The sequence below is a fragment of the Zingiber officinale genome, chromosome 10B (genome assembly GCF_018446385.1).
Source record: "Zingiber officinale cultivar Zhangliang chromosome 10B, Zo_v1.1, whole genome shotgun sequence".
NCBI classification, from domain to species: domain Eukaryota; kingdom Viridiplantae; phylum Streptophyta; class Magnoliopsida; order Zingiberales; family Zingiberaceae; genus Zingiber; species Zingiber officinale.
Genome location: NC_056005.1, coordinates 47,483,302 through 47,508,561, shown reverse-complemented (window position 1 = coordinate 47,508,561; position 25,260 = coordinate 47,483,302). Strand labels below are relative to the sequence as shown.

The 25,260-nt window shown below is 33.3% G+C and overlaps 1 protein-coding gene across 1 annotated transcript; it reads right to left on the bottom strand.

The window, feature by feature from the left end:
* Nucleotides 1-1,729: 1,729 nt before the first annotated feature.
* LOC122029124 (protein HIRA-like) lies at nt 1,730-24,617 on the bottom strand. Its single transcript, XM_042588074.1, has 9 exons — nt 24,210-24,617; nt 23,331-23,606; nt 22,951-23,202; nt 22,732-22,840; nt 22,443-22,629; nt 21,294-22,353; nt 2,361-2,571; nt 1,956-2,196; nt 1,730-1,877 (listed from the first exon to the last, which is right to left on the bottom strand). Exons 1-9 carry the CDS (start codon nt 24,315-24,317, stop codon nt 1,730-1,732), a joined length of 2,592 nt encoding a protein of 863 aa, XP_042444008.1. The 5' UTR covers nt 24,318-24,617.
* Nucleotides 24,618-25,260: the final 643 nt, after the last annotated feature.

The following is a 25,260-nucleotide window of genomic DNA, read 5'->3' as shown; positions in this document are numbered from 1 at the left end:
CTATTATTTTTTCCCAAAGTTTCATAATACGACTCATTAGTTTAATACCCCTATAGTTGACACAAGACATCTCCCTTATTCTTATATAAGGGAACTAGAGTACTTATCCTCCATTGATTAGATATTTTTTTTATTTTCAATATAATGTTAAGTAATTTTGTAGGCCATTTAATACCTTGTTTCCCTAGGCACTTCCATATATTTATCGGAGTATTATTTGGTTCAACGACTTTTCTATTGTGCATCTCATTTTAAGCTTGTTCTACTTTTAAAATTTGAATTATACGATAAAATTTTAAATTTCTATGCTCATTTAATCTACTTAAATTACCTAAATTAAGTTAGTCACCTAAACCTTTCATTAAAAAGTTGCTGAAAATACCTCTTCCACCACTCTTTTATTTTTCCATCGTTTACTAGTACCCTAAGTTAATACTACTAAATTTAAATTTCATATATTCTATTTTTACTATATTAAGTCTAAACCTTACTTCCAATACTTCCTGTCAAGATTCAAGCTTAGCATTTACTCCACGCATCTCATCAACCAAAACATTATCTACAAACAACATTGCACCATAGTAGCGTGCCTTGGTGTATCCAATGTAAAAAGATATGGACTTAAAGTTGATCCTTATATAGCTCTATCTTTATATGAAATGTTTCGATTAATATACCTAGAGTTTTCACTCTTGTCATTACATCCTAATATATTCTTAATTGTTTTAATATACGCTACATTATTATCTTTCTTTTATTAAAATTTCTATGTAATTTTTTTCTTCGATATTATATCTAAGTCCTTGAATATCATATATAAGTCTTGCTTTTTTTCAATACTTTCAACTTGTCAAGAAGTAGCTTCTATCGTCGATCTTTCAAGTATGAATCTAGATTAATTTTTTATCACCTTAATCTACTTTCTTGAATCTTTTTCTATCGCGCCTTCAAAGTTTTATGATATAGCTCATTGACTCAATGCTCCTATAATTTATATTGTTTTTATACAGAGGACTACAGTATTTACCCGAGAATATATTTCCTTTATTTTCAAATATCAAATTAAATAACTTTATAAGTCATTCAATATTTATCTCCCTAAGCACCTCCATACTTCTATTGGAATATCATTCACTTTTACTGATTCTCCATTTTGCATCCCATTTAACGTCTATTTTGAAATTAAACTTCTATAATAAATTTAAGCTTCTATACTCCTCTAACTTACTTAAAATTCCTAAAGCTAAGTTGGTCATCTAAACTTTTATTAAAACTTGATGAAAATAGTTGTTCCATCGCCCCATTATTTGGTCGTCCTTCGTTAGTACCATATTGAATTCAATCTTTAATGCATCTTATTTAAGTAAGACCCCCTTATTTTCTTCTCTCTCAATTTGGTCCTTCGTTAGTACCATATTGAATTCAATCTTTAATGCATCTTATTTAAGTAAGACCCCCTTATTTTCTTCTCTCTCAATTTGGTTATCTAATAGGTGTCTCTTTCCTTTTCTTTTGTATCAAATTATTGATATAAACGTTCGAAAATTTCATTCACTCACTACTTTCTTGATCTCTTTCTTGGCTAATGCATACTCTTTTAAAATTTCTTCATTTTTACCAGTGCAGCTTAAGTTTAATAAAGAAAAACTTACAAGTTCTTTGAACCATGAGGAGCTAGCAGTAGCAAACAGAAAGCAATAAATAACAAAAGCCTCAGTAGAACTTAATATTAAAAGGAAAAAACTAAAACTGACCTTGCAAGAAATCTAACGTAAGATAAAAGGCATTGGCGATATTCATTAGGGGACTTGAGAGCAAGAGATGAAGCAAGCTGTGTCTCCAAATGTGCTCGTGTCTGTGTCCCATCATCTGTCACCCTGTAAGCATGTCAAAGATTTCCTATGTTGTTGAAAATAGAACAAACTATAACACTGATAAAAGTGCATAGTGCATACCTTGTCCAGCTTGGCTTTCTTGCCAAGAATTTGCCAACATCAACCTGCAACTTCCCCAGTTCACCGCTTTGAATAGAACTCAAGTTAAAGGTACTTGCAAAATTTGAAGCTGGAAAGCAATCATCAGCTATCCTTAGCCAGCACAGCATGCTCATGTCAAACAGAAAGGCATGACGGGTGGCAAGAACAACCAGAGGTGACCCTGATCTGGAGAATCTTGCAGAAATAACTCGTATGGTACCTAATTCATGAGATAAATCAAGAAAAGTTCTATCAAGAACATTACTAGAGAATGTTTAGTTGAGGATCAGAATCCTATCAATAATGTGGTGCAATAAAAACACTCCTAATCATATAATTTGTCATTATATAAAAACACTCCAATCATATAATTTATCATTATACCGGCATCTTTTGTTGAAGACTCCTCCCTTGCTGTAACTAGAGAAGCTAAAGACTCGTGCAAAATGCAAGTCCTGTTAAAAAGATCCCAAACATACAGCAAACCTCTTTTTGTGACAAGAAGCAACTTCCAAGCCTCATCACAATCTACAAAAACTGCAGCAGATCCCATCATCATGACTGGCATGGCTCGCCTTCCACATTTAGTGTAGATCTTACAAAAAGAAACAGAAAAACATCACTTGAAAGTAAAAAAAAAAAAAGATGATAGATAGAATATTCACCACCAACAACAATAAAACCTGCAGAGTAAATGTTATCAGACAATGCTGCAGGATTAATAAAGTTTTTTGGCCAAGAGGATTCCTAAATTCAGTAATTCAGATTACTTCATATACTTAGCAATCTTATAATCATACTTCACTGAAAAAAAAATTGAAGATTCAAAAGATTGGTGACTTCACTTCGCCTATTAACTCATTTAAATAAATATGTTGAACGGATGAAGCATGGGAGTAAAAGAAGTGTGTTGTTTGCCTCTGTAAAAGTTGGCTTCTAAAAATCAAATTCAGGCATGAGAAGCTTAATGATCCTCACAAAGGTTTAAAGAATTACTCCGTGCAAGAGTGACATGATATAACGTGAGTGATCTAAGTATATTTCTTCCCATTCTTAGTTTCTAGATTGACATAGAACTAATCATATGATATAAACATTAATATGCTTATAACTTATTTCACTACTTTAGCTTCGTTGTTCCTATTCAAATTCTCCTCATTTATACAAATTTGTCAATCCCTAAAACATATTTAAACTAATAGACTGTTCTACTTACACCAACACCAACTAGTAACGCATACCTTTTAGCTTTCCAAGAATTGATATTGCTACATTGTTGATCTTATTTGCCATAGAAGTTATATAATATTAATATTATCAAAATCTTCATTCTGTACTCCTTTCTTCAATCTATCCTTAAAAATTATTTCATTGCCTCAGGGAATTTTTTGTTTCACTCATCAACCACAAGAACTGCAAGCAGCTATCCTCCTCCACAAGCGATGAAGGAGACTAACGTTCCACAGTGGGTGAGACTTCTTTGAGACATGCAATATGTAATCCTCCTCTTCCTCCACCTTGTTAGCCTCCTCCTTTACTTTGTACTTCTCTTCTTCCTCCTCTGTCAATCCTCTTCTGTTATCACCTCCTATAACTTCTTTTAATCATCTACCAATTCTGGTCCTTCCTCTCAAGTCTTCCTTAATTACATAATCATAACATGGATTCTTTACCCTAAAACATATTTAAACCCCTGAATTCTCTTTGTTATTTTTAATCACATCTGAGCATTGATGTAATGGTTCACTTCTATGCATCCTCCAAGGCCCTTCCTTTCTTGCCCACCCACCTAATCACACATAAGCCTTTTAACTCCCTCATTTTTTTAATCAAATGTGTCTTGAAAAATTATGTCTAAATTCTTCTTAAACTTTGAATTGAACCATTAATCCTATTTGAAAGGCACGAATCTTTATAATATTTAACATCTCATTTCTTGAAACCAATTTTAATACAATAATTTTATATCCAATATCTTAACTTAAACTTGTGATCCTTAACATCTTAGTGATGGTAGTGGGGTAACACCATAACACCTCTTGTTCCTTTATTATCCATCAAATTATATATGAACTATCTATTTCTTCTATGTTCTGGTTTGCATTTATTAAGAATCAAATGATAAATGGGTTGATAACTACAAGAATACACTGGGATTGGCCAAGTCCCATAGAATATCTAGATAATTTTGGTCTATCTAGATATCTAGAGTGAGTTATTTTTCTGGTAGTTTTGATTCAATATTTTCTAACACTAACAAGTTTTCATTTGGTCAATGTCTGATTTTCAGATCAGCTGATTTTGAAAACTATATACAAGCATAGATACAGGGATTAAAATTTTGTTCCATGTTCGTCGCTCAGGTGAAACTTCTTGTTCCATCCTCTGACCGGCACACAGAAAAGCTAGAAAGAAGAAAACCCACTCCAATGGCACCTCACATGATGGTAGTGATTCCACAAGCTTTCAAACTGCCTAGCTTCAAGAGATCTTGAGAAAAATCATTGTCCTGCGAGTTACCAAGCTTTCCAAGAGATAGAATGCCATATTGAGAACTCCAACTTCGAGAGACTTGAACAAAATCTCTGCTTTGTGAGACCAGAATGTTGCTTCATGGGCTCCCAAGCAATGCAATACCTCAAATGAAATCGCCAATTGAGGTCAGCAGTAATTTCCAACAACCTTGGCTTGTTGTTGCTCTGGATTAGTGAGACCTCTTCTTCTACTGAGGTCACAAGACCTCTTCTTTCACAGCTCGAGGTTGGCAATGATTTCTAGTGACACTGGAGCTCAAGGTCTCCTTCGGGTAGTGACTTCCAACAATGTTCAAGCTTTAAGTCTCGTTCCCTACTCTCCTCTTCTTCCTAAATATGATCTGCCTCACCCTATATTGATGAACACGAGTTGTCACTCCCCCGAAGCGATTGAAGGCTACAATTTCAAACGAATGTAAATGGTTTCAAATTCTTCTCCCCCTTTCATCTTCCTAATTTTCTTCCTCTCCTCCTTGATGCCTTCAGAACCACACCTTCGCATGCTCTAGTAGGGCACGAATATGTCTTGTCCAATGAGAAATTGGAGCCCCGACCCTAAATGAGATTTCAAAGATTCTACAAATTATTTCTTTTTTACTATACAATAACAATAACAACTAAGCCGTATCCCACTAGATGGGGTCGGCTATAAGGATCCTTCTATGTCATTGAGCTCTATGTCCTACTATATCATCATTTACATTTGAAATTTTAGCTTATTTTATTATTAATAATCAACTTATTTGGTTTTCCTCTTCCTCGTTTGATATGCACATTTGTCATAAAGAGCATCTGTTGCTCTCCTCCATTTCAACCATCTTACTTGTATTTTATGTAACGCATCTCCCAATCCCCCTAATCTTTTGAAAAATGATCTTAAATATTTAAAGTTCATAACTCATTATTTCTTATTTTAACAATTATCTCATTACGCCTAATATTACTAAACTTAAATTTATATATTCTATTTACTCTACTAAACCTAAAGCCTTCACTTCTAGCATTTCCTTCCAAGTTTCAAGTTTAGCATTTATACACTATCACGCATGTTTATTCAAGTTATATCCATGATTAATATAAAAAGATAAGGACTTGGATCTAATTCTTAATGTAACCCTATTCTTATAAGAAACGCCTGTTAATCCGCCAAAGTCTTCACTCTTGTCATACATATCTTTAATTAATTCAATACATGTTATGCTAACACCTTTCTTTTCTAGAATTCTCTATATAATTTTCCTCGAACTTTATCATAAGTTTTTTCTAGGTCAATGAATATCATATATAAGTTTTGCTTTTGCTTCTATTCCTTAGTCTTGGATTTTCAATCACCTTGGTCTCCTTCCTTAGGATTTTTTATATTACTTTTTTCTAAAATTTCATAATATGACTCATTAGTGTAATGCTCCTATAGTTTGCACAATTTTATAAATCTCCTTTGTTCCTTTAATCAGACAATTTTTTGATTTTTAATATCAAATTGAATAACTTTATAAGTCATTCAATACCTTATTGTTTAGACACTTTTATACCTCCATCGAAATATCATCAAGTCCAACTACTTTTCCATTTTGCATCTCTTTCAAAACTTGTTCTACTTCTGAAGTTTGAATTCTACGATAAAAATTTAAATTTCTATACTCATTTGACCTACTTAAATTATCTAAGTTAAGTTGTTCACATAAACCTTCGTTAAAAAGTTGATGAAAATATCAATTTCATAGCTCTTTTATTTCCTCATCATTTGGATAAGATATCTTATCTTCCTCTCTCTCGCTTTAGTTATTTTATAAATATTCTTTTCTCCTTCTTTTACATTCAATTTTCGATATAAGTGTTCATAGGTTTCATTTTTGCTTCACTCACTGTTGTATTGGTCTTTTTCTTGGCTAGTGTATATTTTTTAAAAAATTTGTCTCGTTTTTATAAGTGTATAATACCTTATAGGTTGTTCATTTTTCCTTCACTTTTTCCCCTACTTTCTCATTTCACTACCGAAATTCTTTGTGATGCACGACCACTCACTGAGTACACTCTTAACAACTATTTTCAACTTTAATGTCATCTTGTCCAATGTCATATTTGAGTCCTCGTGTATTTCTCCTAAAACTTATTCTCCTACCCCTACTTAAATATGTTTTATTTTTCATACTTAAACATTCCCCATTTAATTTTAGGAGTCGTGCACATTTTTCTTCTATTAATACTACGTTGACGTTATATTCAACACTACTAACGTATGTTGAGTAGTTAAGTTTTATCCAAGGATGGTCTTACAATCTTTACATATATTTTACCCTTTCCTAACCAAAGAAAGTTAATTTATAACTTATTATTTTCAATTTTGAACGTGATCAAAGTGTTCTTCTCTTTTCTTAAAAAAAACGTATTTGTTAATATAAGGTTAATAGTCATATCCAATATAATTTTCCCTTCTTCATTTCTTGTTCCAAACTATACACCCTAACATACTCCTCATTTTTCACTCTGACATGTCGATTTAAATCTCCTATTAAAATTATTTTGTTTGGCAGAATATTTTATAATATCTTATCTAAGTCCAAAACTTAAATTCAGTGTTTTCATCTAATTCTACTTGAAGTGCATATATATTAATTACATTGATAGTTCTTTCCACCACCACTATCTTAAGAGTTATAATCTTACCCCTCTTTTCTAATTACTCATTACTACATCATCCTTTAGCAAACTATCAACAATATCTACTACATTTCTTATTTTACTTCTTCCAACCATAACTTAAAACTTGAATTTTCTATATCTTTATCTTCTCTCCTACCTATTTTGTCTCTTATACACAAAAAATATTAATTCTTCTCTTAATCATCGTATCTACTCCCTTCGTCACTTTACTAGTGAGTGTTCCTAGATTTCATATTCCAAATCTTAGACAACTAGTTTTCTCATAATATTTATTCTTAGCTAACTTATGTTGTAAGAACTCTTATATATTTAATACTACACTCAAATTCTCATGGAGACATAGCGGTCCATACACTCCAATCGGACCTTTGCAACTTAAACTCTTGCATATTCAACACTACACCTGAATTCTCATGGAAATGTAACAGTCCTTGTCGAGACGTTATAATCAGACCCTACAACGTGTTTCTTCCGAAAACAACCTAGCATTAGCACAATAATTTGATAAATTCATTCAAATATTTGCCTAAAAGACCTTGTTGGTGGGCAACCCTCGCTCTTTTTGGGACCGGCATTGGTGGGGTTCTTTTTCACTAAGCATACAAAGTAAGTAACAATAAGAAATTAAACACTCACAACATTGGGCTAAACCAAATGAAACTCAACTTATAAGGATGACAATTAATTTTTGTAGAAAGATAATATCCCTAAAAATTATGCTAAATATATTTCATAATTAATAGGAACATGGTTATGTAAATTATGGGATATGATAGTATAATTAATTTATAAAAAACATGCTGGGTAGTTTTCTAGAAAAGTCTTCGATTTAGTAGGGTAATTAAGGTTTCGTTAAAAATCATTATTTTATTAAGAAAAATAGATTAAGGACAAAATAGAATAATTTAGAAGAACAACAACAATCAAGCTTTATCTCACTAGGTAGGGTCGGCTATATGAATCATTTTACACCATTTAGCTCTATCTCCTACTTTTTCATCGTCTATAGTTAAATAAATTTTATCTTTTTTTATCTTTCGCTTCATTTTTTTTTATTCATCTTTTTCGCAATTTCACATCGCATAATCGACCATTTATCGATCGCCTAAGTACATGCTCATACCATCTAGACGTGTCTCTCAAGTTTTCCTCAATATACGCAATTCTCTCTAACGCCTCATTTCTTATTCTATACATCCTCGTACGTCCACACATCCACCTTAACATCCTCATCTCTACAACTCTCATCTTCTTCTCATGCTCGAGTCATAACCCAACATTCACTTCCAAACAACATAGCAAGTCTAACTACTATTTTCCTTTATAATTTTCCTTTAAGTTTTAAAGGTACTTTACTACCACAAAAAATATCCGACGCTCTCCTCCATCTTAACAATTATCTTTACATCTAATATCATAAACTTATATATATTCTATTCCATTAAGTCTAAAATATTTCTCTTCTAGTATTTCCAAGTTTAGTCATCTGGTCGATTTCATCTACCAAAACAATATCATCTCACATACTACGATTTTATCAGATTTATCTAGAATCGCCCATAATTAGTATAAAAAGACAGAGTAAGAGTCGATCTTCACGAATCTCTATCTTTATCGAATGATCTGGCCATCTGCTCAAGTATTTACCGTAACATCCTCAGACATATCCTTAATTAGTCCAATATACGTTATGCTTAACATCTCTTTTCTAGAATCCATATAATTTCTTTCGAACCTATCATAAGTGTTTTTCGCCAGCCAACTGTATCGATTCTGCTTTTCGATATTATTCAATGTCAAGCGCGTCGACCTTCCAAGCATTTAACTGATGATCCTTAATCTATTACTTTTTTCTAAAGTTTCACGATATACGACTCATTAGTTTAATACTCCTATAGTTTACACACCAGACGTCCTCTCTTTTATATACAAAGGAACTTTTTTTCTATATCCGACATTTTCAATTTCATTTTAAATAATTTTAAAATATTTTTTGCATTTCAAACTTATTTTCCTATCTAATTATATCGCATCAGATATCATCCCATTTAGATTCCTTCAAGAACATATAAAATTATAAATTTCTATATTCATTCGACCTACTTAAATTACCTAAGTTAAGTCGGTCACATAAACCTTTATTAAAAAGTTGATGAAAATACCTCTTCCACCGCTGTTTTATTTCTCCATCGTTTATTAGTACCATATTACATTTATCTTTAATATATTTTATTTGAATAAGATCTCTTGTCTTCCTTTTTCTCACTACATATTCTATAAATATTTTTTTCCCCTTCTTTTGATATAATCATCTAAAAGTTTCATTTTTGCTCCATTCACTACTTTTTTAGCCTCTTTCTTGGCTATTGTATATTTTTTTTATTTTTCCTTGTTCTTACAAATATATAATTTCTTATAAGTTATTCGTTTTTCCTTCACTTTCTCTTGCATTTTCTCATTCTACCACCAAGATTCCTTACTTAGTGGTGCATATCCCTTTGACTAACCGAGTACACTTTTATCTACTATTTTCAACTTTGATACTATCTTATCTCATGTCGTATTAGAATCACGGAATATTTCACCTAATGCTTGTACTTCTACCTTATCATTAAATATATTTTGCTTCCAATCTTTTAGCTTCCATTACTTAATTATAAGAGTCGTATATATTTTCTTTCTATTAATACTATGCTTGAGGAGTATATCCAACACTACTAACTTATGTAGGGTAGTTAAGCTTTCTCCTAACCTTGCAATCTTTATAAATCTTTCTATCTTTTTTACTAAACCATAAGAAATTCAATTTGTGATTTATTATTTCTACTTTTGAATGTGACTAAGTGTTCTTTTATTTTCTTAAAAAACATATTAGCTAATAGAAGGTCATATACTATCGCAAAATGTAATATAATTTTCCCTTCTTCATTTCTCGTTCCAAACCCATAACCCCATGCACCCTTTCATATTTCTTATTTTTCATCTTGATATGCTCATTTAGATTATCTCCTATTAAAATCATTTCATCTGACGGAATGTTTTCGTAATACTTTATCTAAGTCGCCTCAAAATCTTGATTTGGTAGTTTCATCTAATCTTACTTGTGGTGCGTATACATTAATTATGTTCATAGTTTCTTTCGTCAATATTATCTTAAGAGCTATAATTTTCTCTCCTTTTCTAACTACTCCTATAACTTCATCCTTTAACAAACTATCTACAATAATACCCACTCCAGTTCTTGCTTTACTCTTTCCCGTATACCATAATTTAAAACTCGAGTTCTTCATCATCTTTGTCTTCTCGCCCATTTTGTCTCTAGTACACACAAAATACTAATTCTTCTCCTAATCATCGTATCTACTTCCTCCATTAATGTACCAATGAGGATCTTATATTCCATGTTCTAAATTTTAAACTATTAGTTTTCCTATCATATTTGTTCTTATCCAACCTATGTGTGAGAACTCTTGTCTATTTAACACTACACCCAAGTTCTCATGAAGATATAGTGGTCCTTGGCGATACGTTACAATCAGATTCTGCAAAGTAAACTCTTGTATCTTTAGCACTACACTCAAGTTCTGGAGATGTAGCGGTCTTTACTGAAATATTACAGTCGGACCTTGTAACGTGTTCCTTCCGGAAACAACTTAGCATTAGCACAATAGTTTAATGAATTTATTCATTGAACATTTGTCATAGTTTTAACACTAGTTGGTAACCTAATGCAACCCTCCTCCTTTATTCGGGCTTAGACCGACCATGACTGGTTCGTTATAACTTTGAGTTAATAAAATTTTCAATTTCCAACACGATATCAAAGTGTTAGGCTCAGTTTTAGATTCCCTTCTTCCAACCTTCATCACCTTCATCAATGTTTTCTGTTTTTTTGTTTGCTTTGTTTTCTAAAGACAAAATAGAATATTACTCATGTTCCTTTTACCAACTTTCATAGTTGAATTTCATTCCCGAATCTCAATCATTGATAGTTTATCTTTGTTGCTCCACCTTATTGCCAATTTTCCTTGTTTCCCAGCAGTTTTTTCTGCATGTTATGATTTATAAAAATGTTAAAAGTTGTACAAACATATGTTACAATACAGTAAGAAGAGATCATTCAATCTCACCAATACGGAGAATTGTAAAATATCTAGATTGCCTACAAAATTGAATGGAAAAAATCTATCTTAAGTGGTCCCTTCATACTATGCTTAGAGGAAAGCAAAAGCTAAGTCATCTTATGGGTATAAGGTCAAAACTTGGATATCCTAGTTTGAGCATGGAATGAAGAAGATTCAACTATTAGTATGGTTATGGAATTCAATGGTTCGTGAGAATACTGACACGTGTATGTTCTGGACTAATGCAAACCACATTTAGGACAAACTAGTGTTCTAAGTGGCATCGAGGCGGCCGTCTAGGTGCTGCCTAGGGAGGTGGAGCTCAATCGCACCGTCTTATGTTTTGACGACAGTAGTGTTTCCGATTCAAACTCGGGTGACGATCCGAGCACGCACGATGGGTTCGGACCCGTCGCCAAGCCCCGGTGACAGGTTTGATCTCGTCATCAGGCTTAGGCGACACGTCCAGACACGTCGTGTCGAGCGATGTGTTCAGACGCATCGCGTCAGGCGACGCGTCCAAAACCGAAATACCAAAATCGATCGCCGAATAAAATATGTTTTTTTTAACTTAGGATTTAATTGAAACTTTAGATTAATAATTGTAATCATAAATAGGTTTAATTAAAGTGCAATGAAATTATCCTATTAATTTAATATATATTTAAAAAATATTATTATTTATTTTTTAAAAATATATATATTAACTTTTCATTTTTAGTTAATATATTTTATAGTAACTTTTTTAAATTTTTGATCATTTATTTAATTTTTTATCCTTTAGTTGATATATTATTTAATTATGTATAAAAATAGTAAAAAAAAATTAACTGCTTAGGCACCGCCTAGGCAGAGGTAGTAGGCAATTACTCACTGCCACCATCTACCTCCATTTACAACACTGGGACAAACATATTCAAAAGAAAGAGATACACTTAAGTAAAAACAAGGCTGCTAAACAAGGTAATAAACTAATGGCAATAACTAGATCATTGAAAGGTTATCAAAATCAAATGTTTTGAAAATGTTGTTCTAAAGAACTTCATTGACCAAGATTGAATTTATGATTTTCTTGTAGAACTTGATTCAAAATTTAATCAAGTGGGAATCCAAGTTGTTGATAAGCAAGAACTTCCATGCGTTAATTTGTGGTAATACTGGTTCAAGGGGAGGAGAGCAAAAGAGGACTTATACTCCAATCACAAAGCATAAAAAGCGCTGCTAGGTAGCTAGTGGTGGCAATAATTCAACCACAAATTCAGAAAAAGTATTATTTACTGAAAGTAGAAAACTCGGACAACCAAAGGCTCCTAAATCATGAAAGTCACGCATACTCGTAAGGGGTGTTAGAAGCTTCATGGCAAACCGCCCAGCCAAGAGTGGGACAAGAAAGAGAACACACAAATAAAAGATCAATGGCCAAGTGGATATGGTGAAGCAGTACCAAAGGAATCAGGTGGGCATAACCAAGAAGAGGTAGAGCGACTAAGATCCTTTATTGGTAACTTTAACAAGCCTTCATGTACTATTTCATTAGTGTACTTAGGTATGTTTCCATCCTCTATTGGATTAAATGTCTTGGGTACAACCTTTTTCGAGTTTTGGATCATGGATTCAGGAGCTACTGATTGTATGACCTATTCACCATGTGTTTTTTTCCATGTATTCCCTATGTCCAGTGATAGAAAAATAGTCATAGCTAATGGTTCTTTAACTGTAGTAGTAGGTGTAGGAGTCCATTAATCTTAAAAATATTCTTATAAACCTTATCCTTATCCAAAAGCTAACTCAAGATTTATGTTGCAATGTGATTTTTATGATAGTTATTGTGTATGTCAGGACAAGGATTCAAGGAGATGATTGGACATGCAAAAGATAGAATACACTTTACTATCTTGAACCTTGAATCAATCAAATATTACCAAAAACAAGTTATCTTACTCTTTCGTTTTAGAACTTTGTTTGTCTAATAATAATAATAAGATTTGGTTTCACCACCACCAATAGGACATCCATCATTCAGAAACAATAAATATTCTTTTTCCATCTTTACTCCAAAGTATATATATTGAGAGTTTCCATTGCATAGTATGAAAACTTGTTAATCACAAATGTACGTCTTTTCCATTAAGTAGTAAAAACAGCTTTTTTTTATCCCATTGACAATGATATTTGAGATCCTTCTACTACTAATGTTTCTGGGGCAAAATAGTTTGTCTTCATTAATGATTGTAGTAGTATTTTCTTTTTTACTTCTGATGTCAATATGTCCTCCCAATTTTTTGTTCCGTGATTAAAAATTAACTGGGGGTTAATATCAAGGTTAGAATATGATAGGGATTAATTCAATCAAATCCTAACTCTTTATTTCAAAAAGAAGGGATGATATATGAGTCATCTTGTGTCAGTACACCACAATAAAATAGAATTAACAACAACAACAACCAAACTTTATCCACTAGGTGAGGTCGGCTATATGGATCATTCTACGTTATTAGGCTCTATCCCCGACTATATCGTTTATATTTAAATAAATTTTATTTTATTTTATTATTGCTAATCAAATTTTTTTTATCTTCCTCTTCAACAAAACGAAATCAAAGAAAAGAAAATTTATCATCTCCTACTGTTAACCCAAGCCCTTTTATTTCAAAAAAAAAATGTGGCTAAATCATTTTGGGGAAGCAATTTTTTTAAAATCTTCAAAAAATCATTTACCTTTTAAAATCTTAGGGTTTAAGAGTCTAATGGAAACACTCTCAACCATTTTATCCAAACATATAGGCTACAAATAATTTTATCCCTACAATATTTGAGTGTTTATCATTTGTTCATGTGCATAATCAAAATTAGAGGGGAGTTAGACCTAAGAGCATTAAAAAGTATATTTGTACGTTATTCCTCGATTCAGAAAGAGTAAAAATTATCCTCCATTAAAAAAAGTTATATGTGTTGGCATAGATTACTTTCAATGAACAAATGTCTACTTCACCACACCTTATGTTTAAGAGGAGAATTCCATATTAGAAGATAAGGACAAAAAATTCTTACTCGATCCATCATTACTCGCAATGAGCCCATACTAAATCATGTGTCTGAATCTACATAAAATTGCGTCCGAATCTATGTCAAATCCTATGTCTAACCTGTGCATCAAAATCTCAACTCTATCATTGAGAATCACTTGACAAGGCATATTTACGGAAGAAGATATTTGTCCCTAGACTAACGCAAGTCCAAGAATCTATGCCAAATCCTGAAAATGAGATAACAATTTATAATTCTTCATTAGAAGTTAAAACTGAATCACATATAGGTGATGAGGACCTAAGCCTTCTCAATGTTGTTAGGAAAGGAAGTAGAGAACATACAAAATAACCTTTATATCCTCTTAGGAACTCCGTATCTTTTGAACATCTTTCATCATCACATAAAGTCTTCTTGTTTAACCACCATTATCATCTCTACCACCATATCTTAGACATTATTCAATTTGAAATAAAACAAACCATGAATGAAGAAATAAATGCATTAGAGAATAACCAAACGTGGGAATTGGTGAAGTTGCCAATAAGAAGAAAAAAAATGTAAATGGGTCTATCCAGTGAAATATAAAAAAAAAAAAAAAAAAGGCAGCCCGATGCACGAAGCTCCCGCCATGCAGGATCCCGGGAAAAGATCCATTATACGCAGTCTTACCCTGCTTTTTGCAAGAGGTTGTTTCCAAGATTCGAACTCGTGACCTTTTGGTCACATGGCAACAACTTTACCATTGCGCCAAGGCGCCCCTTCTATACAGTGAAATATAAAGTGAATAAATCAATAGAAAGAAAGATATAAGGCAATCCTAGTAGCTAAGGGCTATACTCAAACTTATGACTCATTATCTAGAAACTTCTGCTCCAATTGTAAAAATGAAAATGGAAGGAATTATACAATCTTTGCATCTAATTATAGTTGGGAGTTATAATAATAATTTAATGTCAAGAATGTATTTTTGCACAGAGAGCGAGAAATTTATATGAAGGTCTCACTGAGATAAGGAAATAATTTGGATGCTCATATTGTATGTAAATTGAAAAAAAGTCTTATATGGACTTAAGCAATCACCATGAGCATAGTTTGGTATATTTATGAGAATTATAATTGCCATAGCAGTATAAACAAAGCAAGGGGATTGCATTGTTTATTGATCAATCTTCTTCGAGGGGAGTCACAACGCTCTTAATGTAGGGAGAATCACAAAGGTCACGCTCTTAGTACATGTTAATGATATAATAGTAATGATTATAAGGAGAGTGTTTGGTGAAGGAGTTTAAAATCAAAGTATTAGGAAGGATGACATTTTTTAGATGGCTCACTCTGAACAAGCTCTCCTTAAAGAAACAAGCAAGACAACATTGCAAGCCATCATATGCTCCAATATAACCCAATACCTAGATAAGGAAATGCATCAATGTCTCATAAGAAGACTTATTTATTTATCTGCCTCATACACCTCATACACAACTAAACATAGCATACAAAGTGGTTACTTAATTCATGCATAATGCAAAAAAAATTCATTTGAAAGCAACTCATCAAGTATTACAGTATCTCAAAGAAGGGGTATTTTGTTTCCAAGAAATGGAAGTTTAGTGTTGAAGGCATATATGGATGAATTGTTGATTATACTAGGTCAACAGTTGCAATGGTTGACATAAGGTAACCTTTCTTAGAATTAACCTCGTGACATGGAGCAAGAAACAATATCTGATAGTGCAATCTAGTGTAGAGGCAGAATTCCGAGTAATAGCTTAAAGTGTGTGTAAGCTACTTTGGTTAAAAATCATCTTAGAATATTTAAAGATCAAATGGGATGACCCAATGAGACTTGTAATAATAAGTATGTGATTAGCATAGCTCACAATTCGGTCCAAGTACAACAAGATCAAACGAAAGAGACACTTTGTCAAAGCGAAGCTAGAGAGCAGATTATTTATACCCCTTGTATATCTAGGCAACTTGTAGAAATTCTTTTTTTTACTTTTGTAGATATTCTTACTAAAGGATTAAGTAGTTCAATATTTTAAAGTATTATATCTAAGCTAGGAACAGTGTTCGAAATCTCGCCCTAGGCGGCCCACCTAGGCGTTGTGCGGCGGCAGGCCGCGCCGGAAACCAGTGAGGCGGAAGACCTAGGCGGCTGGACCGCCTAGGCGTTCCTCGGCGGTCCTCAGCAGGCTTCGGCGGACTTCGGCGGGCTCGGCGGGCTAGGTATTTTAAGCATATAAAATCGATTTTTAGGTATTTGCCGAGGGCTCGAGGCGCTTCGTTTCTTTCATCGCCGACTCTTCACCAACTCTTCGTCTTCTCCGATCGCGACTTCCGATAAGTTTTTTTTTGTTTCTGTTAATTTATATTTTTTGTTTCTCGATTCTTCGTCGCAGCAACGTCGGACGCATCGCAGGGCGTCAGACGCCGCCTAAAGCGTCGACGGACGCACTGTACGCGTCCAGCGAAGTCCGGCGTTGCTTCGAGCAACGCCTGTAGAGTCGCGATGCCTCTGGCTGTGCCAAAAGCTTTGCACGACGCTACCGGCGCCGTTGGAAGCAACGCTGGACTTCGCCGGATTCACCGGACTCGTCCGGCGAAGCTTCCGGCGGCGCCGGTGGCGTCCGCGCCGTCGCGCGAGTCACGACAGAGAGACGGTGTTTTCTTCTTTTTTTTATTTTTTTAGATTTAATAAATTAAAACAATTCCTAAGGAGGATAATTTCAATAATAGGGTTGATTCATAAAGCCTAATAAAATTACAACCCCAATTAAATATATTTAAAATTTATTTTTTTTATAATAAATATTATTAATTTATATAAAACAAATTTAAATATATAAAATTATATATAAAATTCAAATAACCATTATTAATTTTATAATTTATATAATCAGATTTAAATATATAAATAATATATTTAATTTTTTTAAATAAATAATATTAAATATTAATTTATATATTAACAGATTTAAAAAATTATAATAAATATTATCATTTATCAGATTTAAAAATACAAAAAATATTCAAAATTTAAAAAAAAATATAATACATATTATTAATTTATATAAATCATATTTATAAATTTTATATATTATTAATTTATATTAATCGGATTTATAAATATTAAAATTATATTAAAATTTTAAAAATTCTAATAAATATTATTAATTTTATATAAATCAGTTTTAAAAATATGAAAAATTAAATTAAAATTTTAAAAATTCCAATAAATATTATTAATTTATATATAAAAGTATAAAACAGATTTAAAAATATAAAAAATATATTTAAAATTTAATTTATTTAACCAAATATCTAATAAATTTTATTAATTAGATTAAGATATATATAAAAATATTTTCAGACTTGTTAATGACTTAATATTATATTTCATTATTTTGTATTGTATACCTGCATGGTATAATTAAATTTTATTATCATGTTATGTCTTGTTATATATAATTTTTTTAAATTTTCTGTTATCAATGGCAAGCAATCCATCTTCGACAGCATCTGTCACTCAACCCAAATCCGGGATTCTTAGAAGAAAGTCAAATGACATCGGGTGGGAGTTTGGGATATTGATTGATCCTAAGAACCTCGATAAAATTAAATGTAAGTTGTGTGGAAAAGCAATGTCAGGGAGAGTGTATAAGATAAAGGAGCACATTGGAAATATACCTGGAAATGTATCTGGTTGTCGAAAAGCATCTCAAGAAGACAAAAATAAGTGCAAACAGGCTATTTTAGAAGGGAGGAACAGAAAGAAGAACAAAATAATGGAAGAACAAAGTTGTAGAGTAGAGGTGGTTATTTCTCTAGACGAAGAAGAAGGTCTTGAAATTGAAGGGATGGATGGAATTAAAAAACCTCTTCCACTTGGCCCCATGGATAGATATGCATCGGCAATTGCTCCAGAAAATGCAGGCTCCAATGGAAGTAAAGTGTTTCGCCAAAAAAATATAAATGAGGCTCTTTTCAAAGAGAGAACTCAACAAGTTCAACAATATGTTGGGAGATAGGTTTATGAAAATGGAATCTCATTCAATGTTGTTGATAATGATAGCTTCAAGCAACTAATGGAGGCAATGGGTCAATTTGGACCAGGATTCAAGCCTCCAGCTCAATATCAACTTAGGGAGCCACTATTGAAAGTCGATGTTGAAAGAACAAAACAATCAGAAACAAGAAGAATGGATGCTCGATTATAACGGAGTGATGTAAAAGAAGCATCTTAAATTTGTGTGTTAATTGCAAGGAGGGTACTACATTTTAGGGTCTAAGGAGTCTTCGATGAACTTATTTTGAGTATCGACAAGTGTATTGAACAAGTATGAGCTCGTAATATTGTTCGATTCTAACAGCAATGTCACCAACAATAAAAAATTGATAAGAGAAAACGACCGAGATTTTTTGAGTTCATGCAACTCATGCTAATCTCATGCTTGAAAATATTGCAAACTCACGATAAAGGTTATTGAGTAATCCAAGTCTTTACAATTTTCATCTATACTCACCATAAGACTTTATCATGAGAAGTTTCACGAAGAAGAGAGACATAATCCGACCAGGAGTTACCAGATTTGCTTCATTGAAAAAAAACTAGTTTAAGGGTCATGTTTACAAGTGATATGTGGGAGAAATGTAAATGGTCAAAAACAAAGAAAAGTGGCTTACTCTATAGTGATGAGCATGAGTTTTTGGAATGGTGTGACACTTTGTTTGACAATATTTGCTCCTTTGGTAAGAGTTCTTCGATTGGTAGATGGAGATAGAAAGCCGTCGATGGGATTTCTATATGGGGAGCTTCTTCAAGCTAAAGAAGATATCAAGGTGGCTCTGAACAACGTGGAATCAAATTATCAACCTATCATAGCCATTATTGAGTCAAAAATGAAGGATAGACTTGATACATCATTGCATACCACTGCTTTTTTGTTGAATCCTTATTTTTCCTATAAAAATAGTTCTATTGCTCTTTATGAGGAGGTCGCGACGGGGATTTTTGAATGCATGGAAACTTTGCATGCCAATGAGTCAGATCTACAAGATACAATTATTAACAAAGAATTTCCATAATATAGAGATGTGAAAAAAATGATGATACATTTGATCCACGTGCATGGTGGAGTACATACGGTGCTCACACACCTAACTTGCTAAGGATGGCATTGAGGATACTTTCATTAACTACAAGTTCATCCGGATGTGAAAGAAAATGGAGTACATTTGAAGGAGTAAGTTTTAAACTTTCAGTCTTTTAATTAAATTAGCTATAATTTTTAACGTCTATACTCTATATTCATGTACTAACTATAATATTTACTTTCTCTGTTTTTTTTAGATTCATACAAAGAAAAGAAATAGGTTGGATGCCAACAGGTTGAACAATCTAGTATTTGTCCAATTTAATGCTAGATTGTTGAACAAACAAAAACGAGAAAAAGAAAGGAATGTCGATGTCCTTCTTGCAAAAGATGCTTCAAAGTTGGATTGTGGATGGTGGGGAAGATGATGAAGTTGAACTAGGTTCCGGGCTCACATGGCAAATGGTTGATGAAGCAAGTGGAGCAGATGAAAATCTACAACCCGAAGAAGCTCTAGAGTGAGAGAACTTCATGAAGATGATTTTGAATCCGAAGAAGAAGACGAGGATCACAATAATGATATTGAGTTTGTGTCATATGAAGAACAAGTTATTGAAAATTATGGAGAAGAAGAAGTAGAATAAATATGAGTCTATGAGATATTATTAGTTGTGTAATTTTAAACTCATTTTGTTAAGACATGATTTATGTTATTCAACAATTATATTTTGCTTAGTGGTTACTAGTTCACAATGCATTGTAATCTTGAATTGAACTATTGCTACTGTTTTCTAATGTTTTCCACCACTAGAGTTGTTTTAGCTTATAGCAAGGTTTTAAAATTCAAGTTGGATATATGTTCTACTGTTTACTACATGATTATGATAATTTACTGCATGTTCTACTGTTCACAATACATAGATCTCCATTGCTATGAAATTGTTTAAGACAACATTTAGATTTGCATCTGACAATGTCCACAGTCCACATGAATCAAGGGATACCGAGGAATCCGCCTAGCGGCATCTAATCCCCGCCTAGGCCGCCCAGGCGCTAGGCACTGGTCTGCCGCCCGACTAGAGCCTAGCGAATTTTAGAACCTTGGCTAGAAATGATAAACATTTATTTACTAGCTTGAGGGAAAGGGTCCAGAAACATGATTTTGTAACTAGGGATTAAAGGATCAAAGTCGAGCTTAGCTATGCTGAAACTTATTTATTTACTTATCTTGTTTAAGCTTATTTATTAAAAATATTATCAAGCTTAACTAATAGCTTTGCTTTATTTATAAACTAGGCTACACTTTTATCTAATTCTTGAAACTTATAGTATTCTATTATTTTAGCATATTATAAATAATTTAAATTATAGTTATAAATTACATCTATTTAAATAAAAAATTAAGAAGTAAATTTACAATTAAATTTCACACAAATTAATAAATAAATTTATTCATAAACTATTCATGAACATTAATGAACCAAACTTACTAGTATTCGAGTTTGTTTATTTTTATATTGTTTTCCTATTGAACGAACTTAAACAAGTTTTATCCAACTAAACACCAAGCTTGTTGACGAACATCCGATTCATTTATGAGATCATTAACAGACTAATTTATAACCATGAATATCCCTAAAAATAAGATTGAAAATATTCCATGATTTATGGGATTATGATTCCGTAAATTATAGAATATAATAGAGTTTGCCAGTTTCTATAAAAGGTTTAGTTTTTTAGAAAAGACTGTCAAAAAAAATTATTTTACGAAAAATAAGTCATGTTATCAATCTATAAAAGAGGGTTAGGATCCCATATATTGGCATATATTAGATTAGTTTTGCATTAATATAAAAGTGATTTTTTGTGTACCTGTAGGCAACCATCATCACAACCAACAGCCCAAAAATTGGCATTTCCAGCTAAAACAGTGACTTTTCCAGATATGCGATCAGACCACAGAGTTTCAGATCCTTGTGTGCAACTTATTTCAGTTTCTTTAGTGGAAAATGCATTACCAACACCAATCACGTCATGGGCAGAATGCTCAACAGGCTTTGCTTCCAGGCAGATTGGTAAACTGTCTTCAGTATTTTTCTTATTAAATACTCGAATTGAAAGAGAATTGCAGGTTGATAGAGAACTTGGCATGCCTATACACCCTATATGTTCTACATTAGCCCTTCCATCAGTGCTAGTCAGAACTGGTGTTTTCTCGATAAGAAGACTTTCAGTGATGTTAGCTCTTGCAGTGATTCCAGAACGCTCCTTAGATCCACAGTTGTTAAGCTTGTCAGAATAGCTGTGTGTCTCATAGCTTCCACTAAATGGACGCTTTAGGGAAGCATCTTTTACCCCACCATCAGCAACTACATTTCGATTGTCCTTTGTTTGATCCAAGGCCAAGGGAGAGAATTCTGCAAGTTGAGCATGAACTGCAGACTGATTTTCCTGGTGTGCTGGAACTCCAACTGCTTCTGGTATAATTCGTTTTCGGCCATCAGGACGGCGATACTCTCTTTGTTTTGGAGGACTTGATAACTGCGCAGATGTAATAGTATTTGAACCATCGTTTATAGCCCCTCCATTTTTTCTACCATCTCCAGGCTGGGCATCAGTACTCTTGTGAATTGGTTGGCTAATAATTGGATTTACTGGATCAGTGGAAGCTTTTCCAGATATCTGATTTTTCTCAACAGTAGATGCTACTTTTTTGCTTGCTGTTTGCTTAGCTGAGACTGCTTCTAGCACTAACTGTGCAGCACTTTCTGCTAAGTTTGATTGCCTTCCTCTGACATCTCCATACCGACTTCTCTTTATTTCATCCAGCTCAGTATCATTTAACCTGTGTCCTAGCTCCTTCACCTCAAAATGAAAGGAGGCTACTGTGCCATCCAAAGAGCAAGCGAAAAGAGCATAGCCATCTGGGCTCCTGCCAGCAAAGAGATAAAATTAGGTTGACTATGAAGCAGACATGAAGAGAAAAAATGGCAAGCTTGTGTAAAAAAAAAAGTCTATTACCATGATAAGTCAACAACACTTTGTGTAAAGAAGTGTTTAGCAACAAATAAGGGGCGGGCACTTGCCGTCGTCCACACTGTTATAGTACGGTCCTGACTTCCAATTGCAATAACATTATATGGTTGGAGCTCTCTTGATGCAGCCTTAGAAGATCCATTGGTCCATCCAGCAGGTGCAGAGTTTGCTTCTTGGGAATTAGAAAATTGTTTCCGGAACATGGAATGGTTAAACTTTACCACAATAACAGGAGCGTTATGACCCAGGAAATCAAAGGTAGCAGACCATTCACCTCTTTCAAGAACAGGGGCTGAATGTCTAGGTTTCTGAAAGCCATGAGTAGTAGTGATGAAATGGCCACACGGTGACCACCCAAGGCGCCTGAAAAATGTAGAACCAAGCTGGAAAGAGAAAAAGTATTATAAATAGACTAGTGAAGGATGACATCTTTACTAACACATAGCATATAGGTTTGTGAAAAATGTTGCAATAACTAGCGACCATTACGCACCGACTTTGACCAGTGGCCTTCTGTCTTATGTGCCAAGCTCCAATCACTAGTTCTCCATATTATTACAGTTTTGTCATCTGACTGACTAGCTATGAAAGAACCAATAGGATCCCAAGTAACTCCTTTGACTAAGCTGGAATGCCCTCTTAGTACAGCAGTGCAGATGCCAGTGGTAACGCTCCAAATGTGAATAGTATTATCCAAGCTACCACTAGCTAGTGTTGAGTCATCAGGAGACCAATTGAGATCTACCTATTTTAAACATAATAGGAAATTCCATTAGACAAGCATGATCAAGACTAAATAAACAAATGTATAACATATTGGTGTTCATAACATAAAAAATTGAAATCTCAAGTAAGGGAAAATTTTCTAATTACCACATCTGCAGTATGGCCTCTCAATGTCATAGTAACTTTCCAATTTTCTACATCTGGAGGCTCTCCGCTGCCAAATTCAGTTGTACCAGATCCAGGCTTTTTCTCATGAATAAGAATTACCTGATCATCAGATCCAGAAGCAAGGAGCCTACCATGCTTAGCCCACCTGACACAATTAACTGATCCAAAGTGGTCCCGCAGTGTAGCCAGCACTTTAGGAGTTGAAGAATCATTTTCAGAGCCCCCCTCTAGTGATTTCATGTTCCATATTCGAACCTTCATGAAAACCAGGAGAAAATTAAAACCAATGTCCATTAATGTAACAAAGGTTGGTGTAGAAAGTAAAATCATAAAATTGCTAGTTGCAGTATTGTTAAGTGATATAAATCTTTTGTCACAAATTGCCTACCTATCTGTCCTAATACTTGTATAATTCTGCATCAAAATTTAACTTAAACACAACCTCATCTACCCAAACACTAAGGGGGAAAAAAAGACAACATATAGAATCAGCATCCCACCAGGACAGTATACACAGTATAAACATCAAGCTGTTTCAAATCACATTCCTGAAGTGAAAATATATGTATATATATTTTAAACTGTCCATGGTAATAAAGCATTCACAAATAAGACTACGTACAAAGTAGCCAAACCACTGTAACTGGAGAATGCGAGCGATCGCAGTGTAAGCAAATGTCGAAGTCAAACAGGTGTAACAAATCTCGTCAATACTAGTTAGCTACGTACACGAAGACGAGAATAGAGATACTAAATCAACTTGAAGTCATAATGGGGTGGTAAAAAGGAAAGGCATGCTTAGTAGAGATCACTAAAAGATTAGAAGACGAAAAAAAGCGTTGAAAAAAAAATTCTCACCTTGTGATCACCTCCACCAGTTGCAAACCTGAGACCGCCGGCTTGGATATCAATGGAGAAGATCTGCATCCCCTCATGTCTAACCCAGCTAGGCTTCTCCGTGATCATCCTCTTCAACCCCTCCCACTAAACCTTGAGCAAGACTGCCTGCCCCCACTTCAGAATTCGAATTCCCAAAACCCTAATGCGAGTTTCACAGACGCCAGAGAGAAAAAGGCGAGAAATCGGTGGAGAGGCAACTTCGAAACCCTAGAAAGCAAGAAGTGCAGGGAGAAGATTTTAGGAGTGTTTGGAAGTGACTACGAATCTAATTCATGTTTGAATACGATCAAGACGAAAAAAGAAAAGAGTGGTAAAAATCAATAAATCGCCATAACAATGGAGTTTGATGAACATTTGCCTTTGGATAATATTTACTGATGTCGTATTGGATATAATAAATTGACTGGTGTTATCGCATTAAATAAATACTGGAAAGTGTTTTTTAAGTTCGGAAATAATATGAGAAAAATATAAATTGCTTTAAAATTGATTAGTTGGAGTTATTAAAAGACAAGAAATATTGCAGTTTGAAACTGAAAGTGATTTAATATGTTTTATGATTAGATTAGTAAAATAAATAAATAAATCTTTAATAATTAATAATTTATGGGGTGTTTGGTTTAGCTGAATAAGAGTGAGAATGAGAATTATAGGAATAGAAATACAAATAAGGGAATGAATCCTTATAATTGGGTAATGACTCATTCTCATGTCTCCCCCTTCAATGAGTTATTATTATTCTATTTTCAACAATCAAAATATTTCCTTATTCCAAAAATACCCTTGACCCAAAATTAAAATTTTCCCCCTTAATATCAAATATCAAAATATATTTATTTAATTTTTCTTTAATATCACTTTCTCTCTTCTTGTTCTCTCTTATTATATTTTTCTCTCTTCTCATTTTATCATTCACTTTCTCTCTCCTTAATTTCTCTCATCATATTTTCTTTTCTCTTTTTTCTCATTACACTTTCTCTCTCATTAATATCTTCTATCACACTCTTTT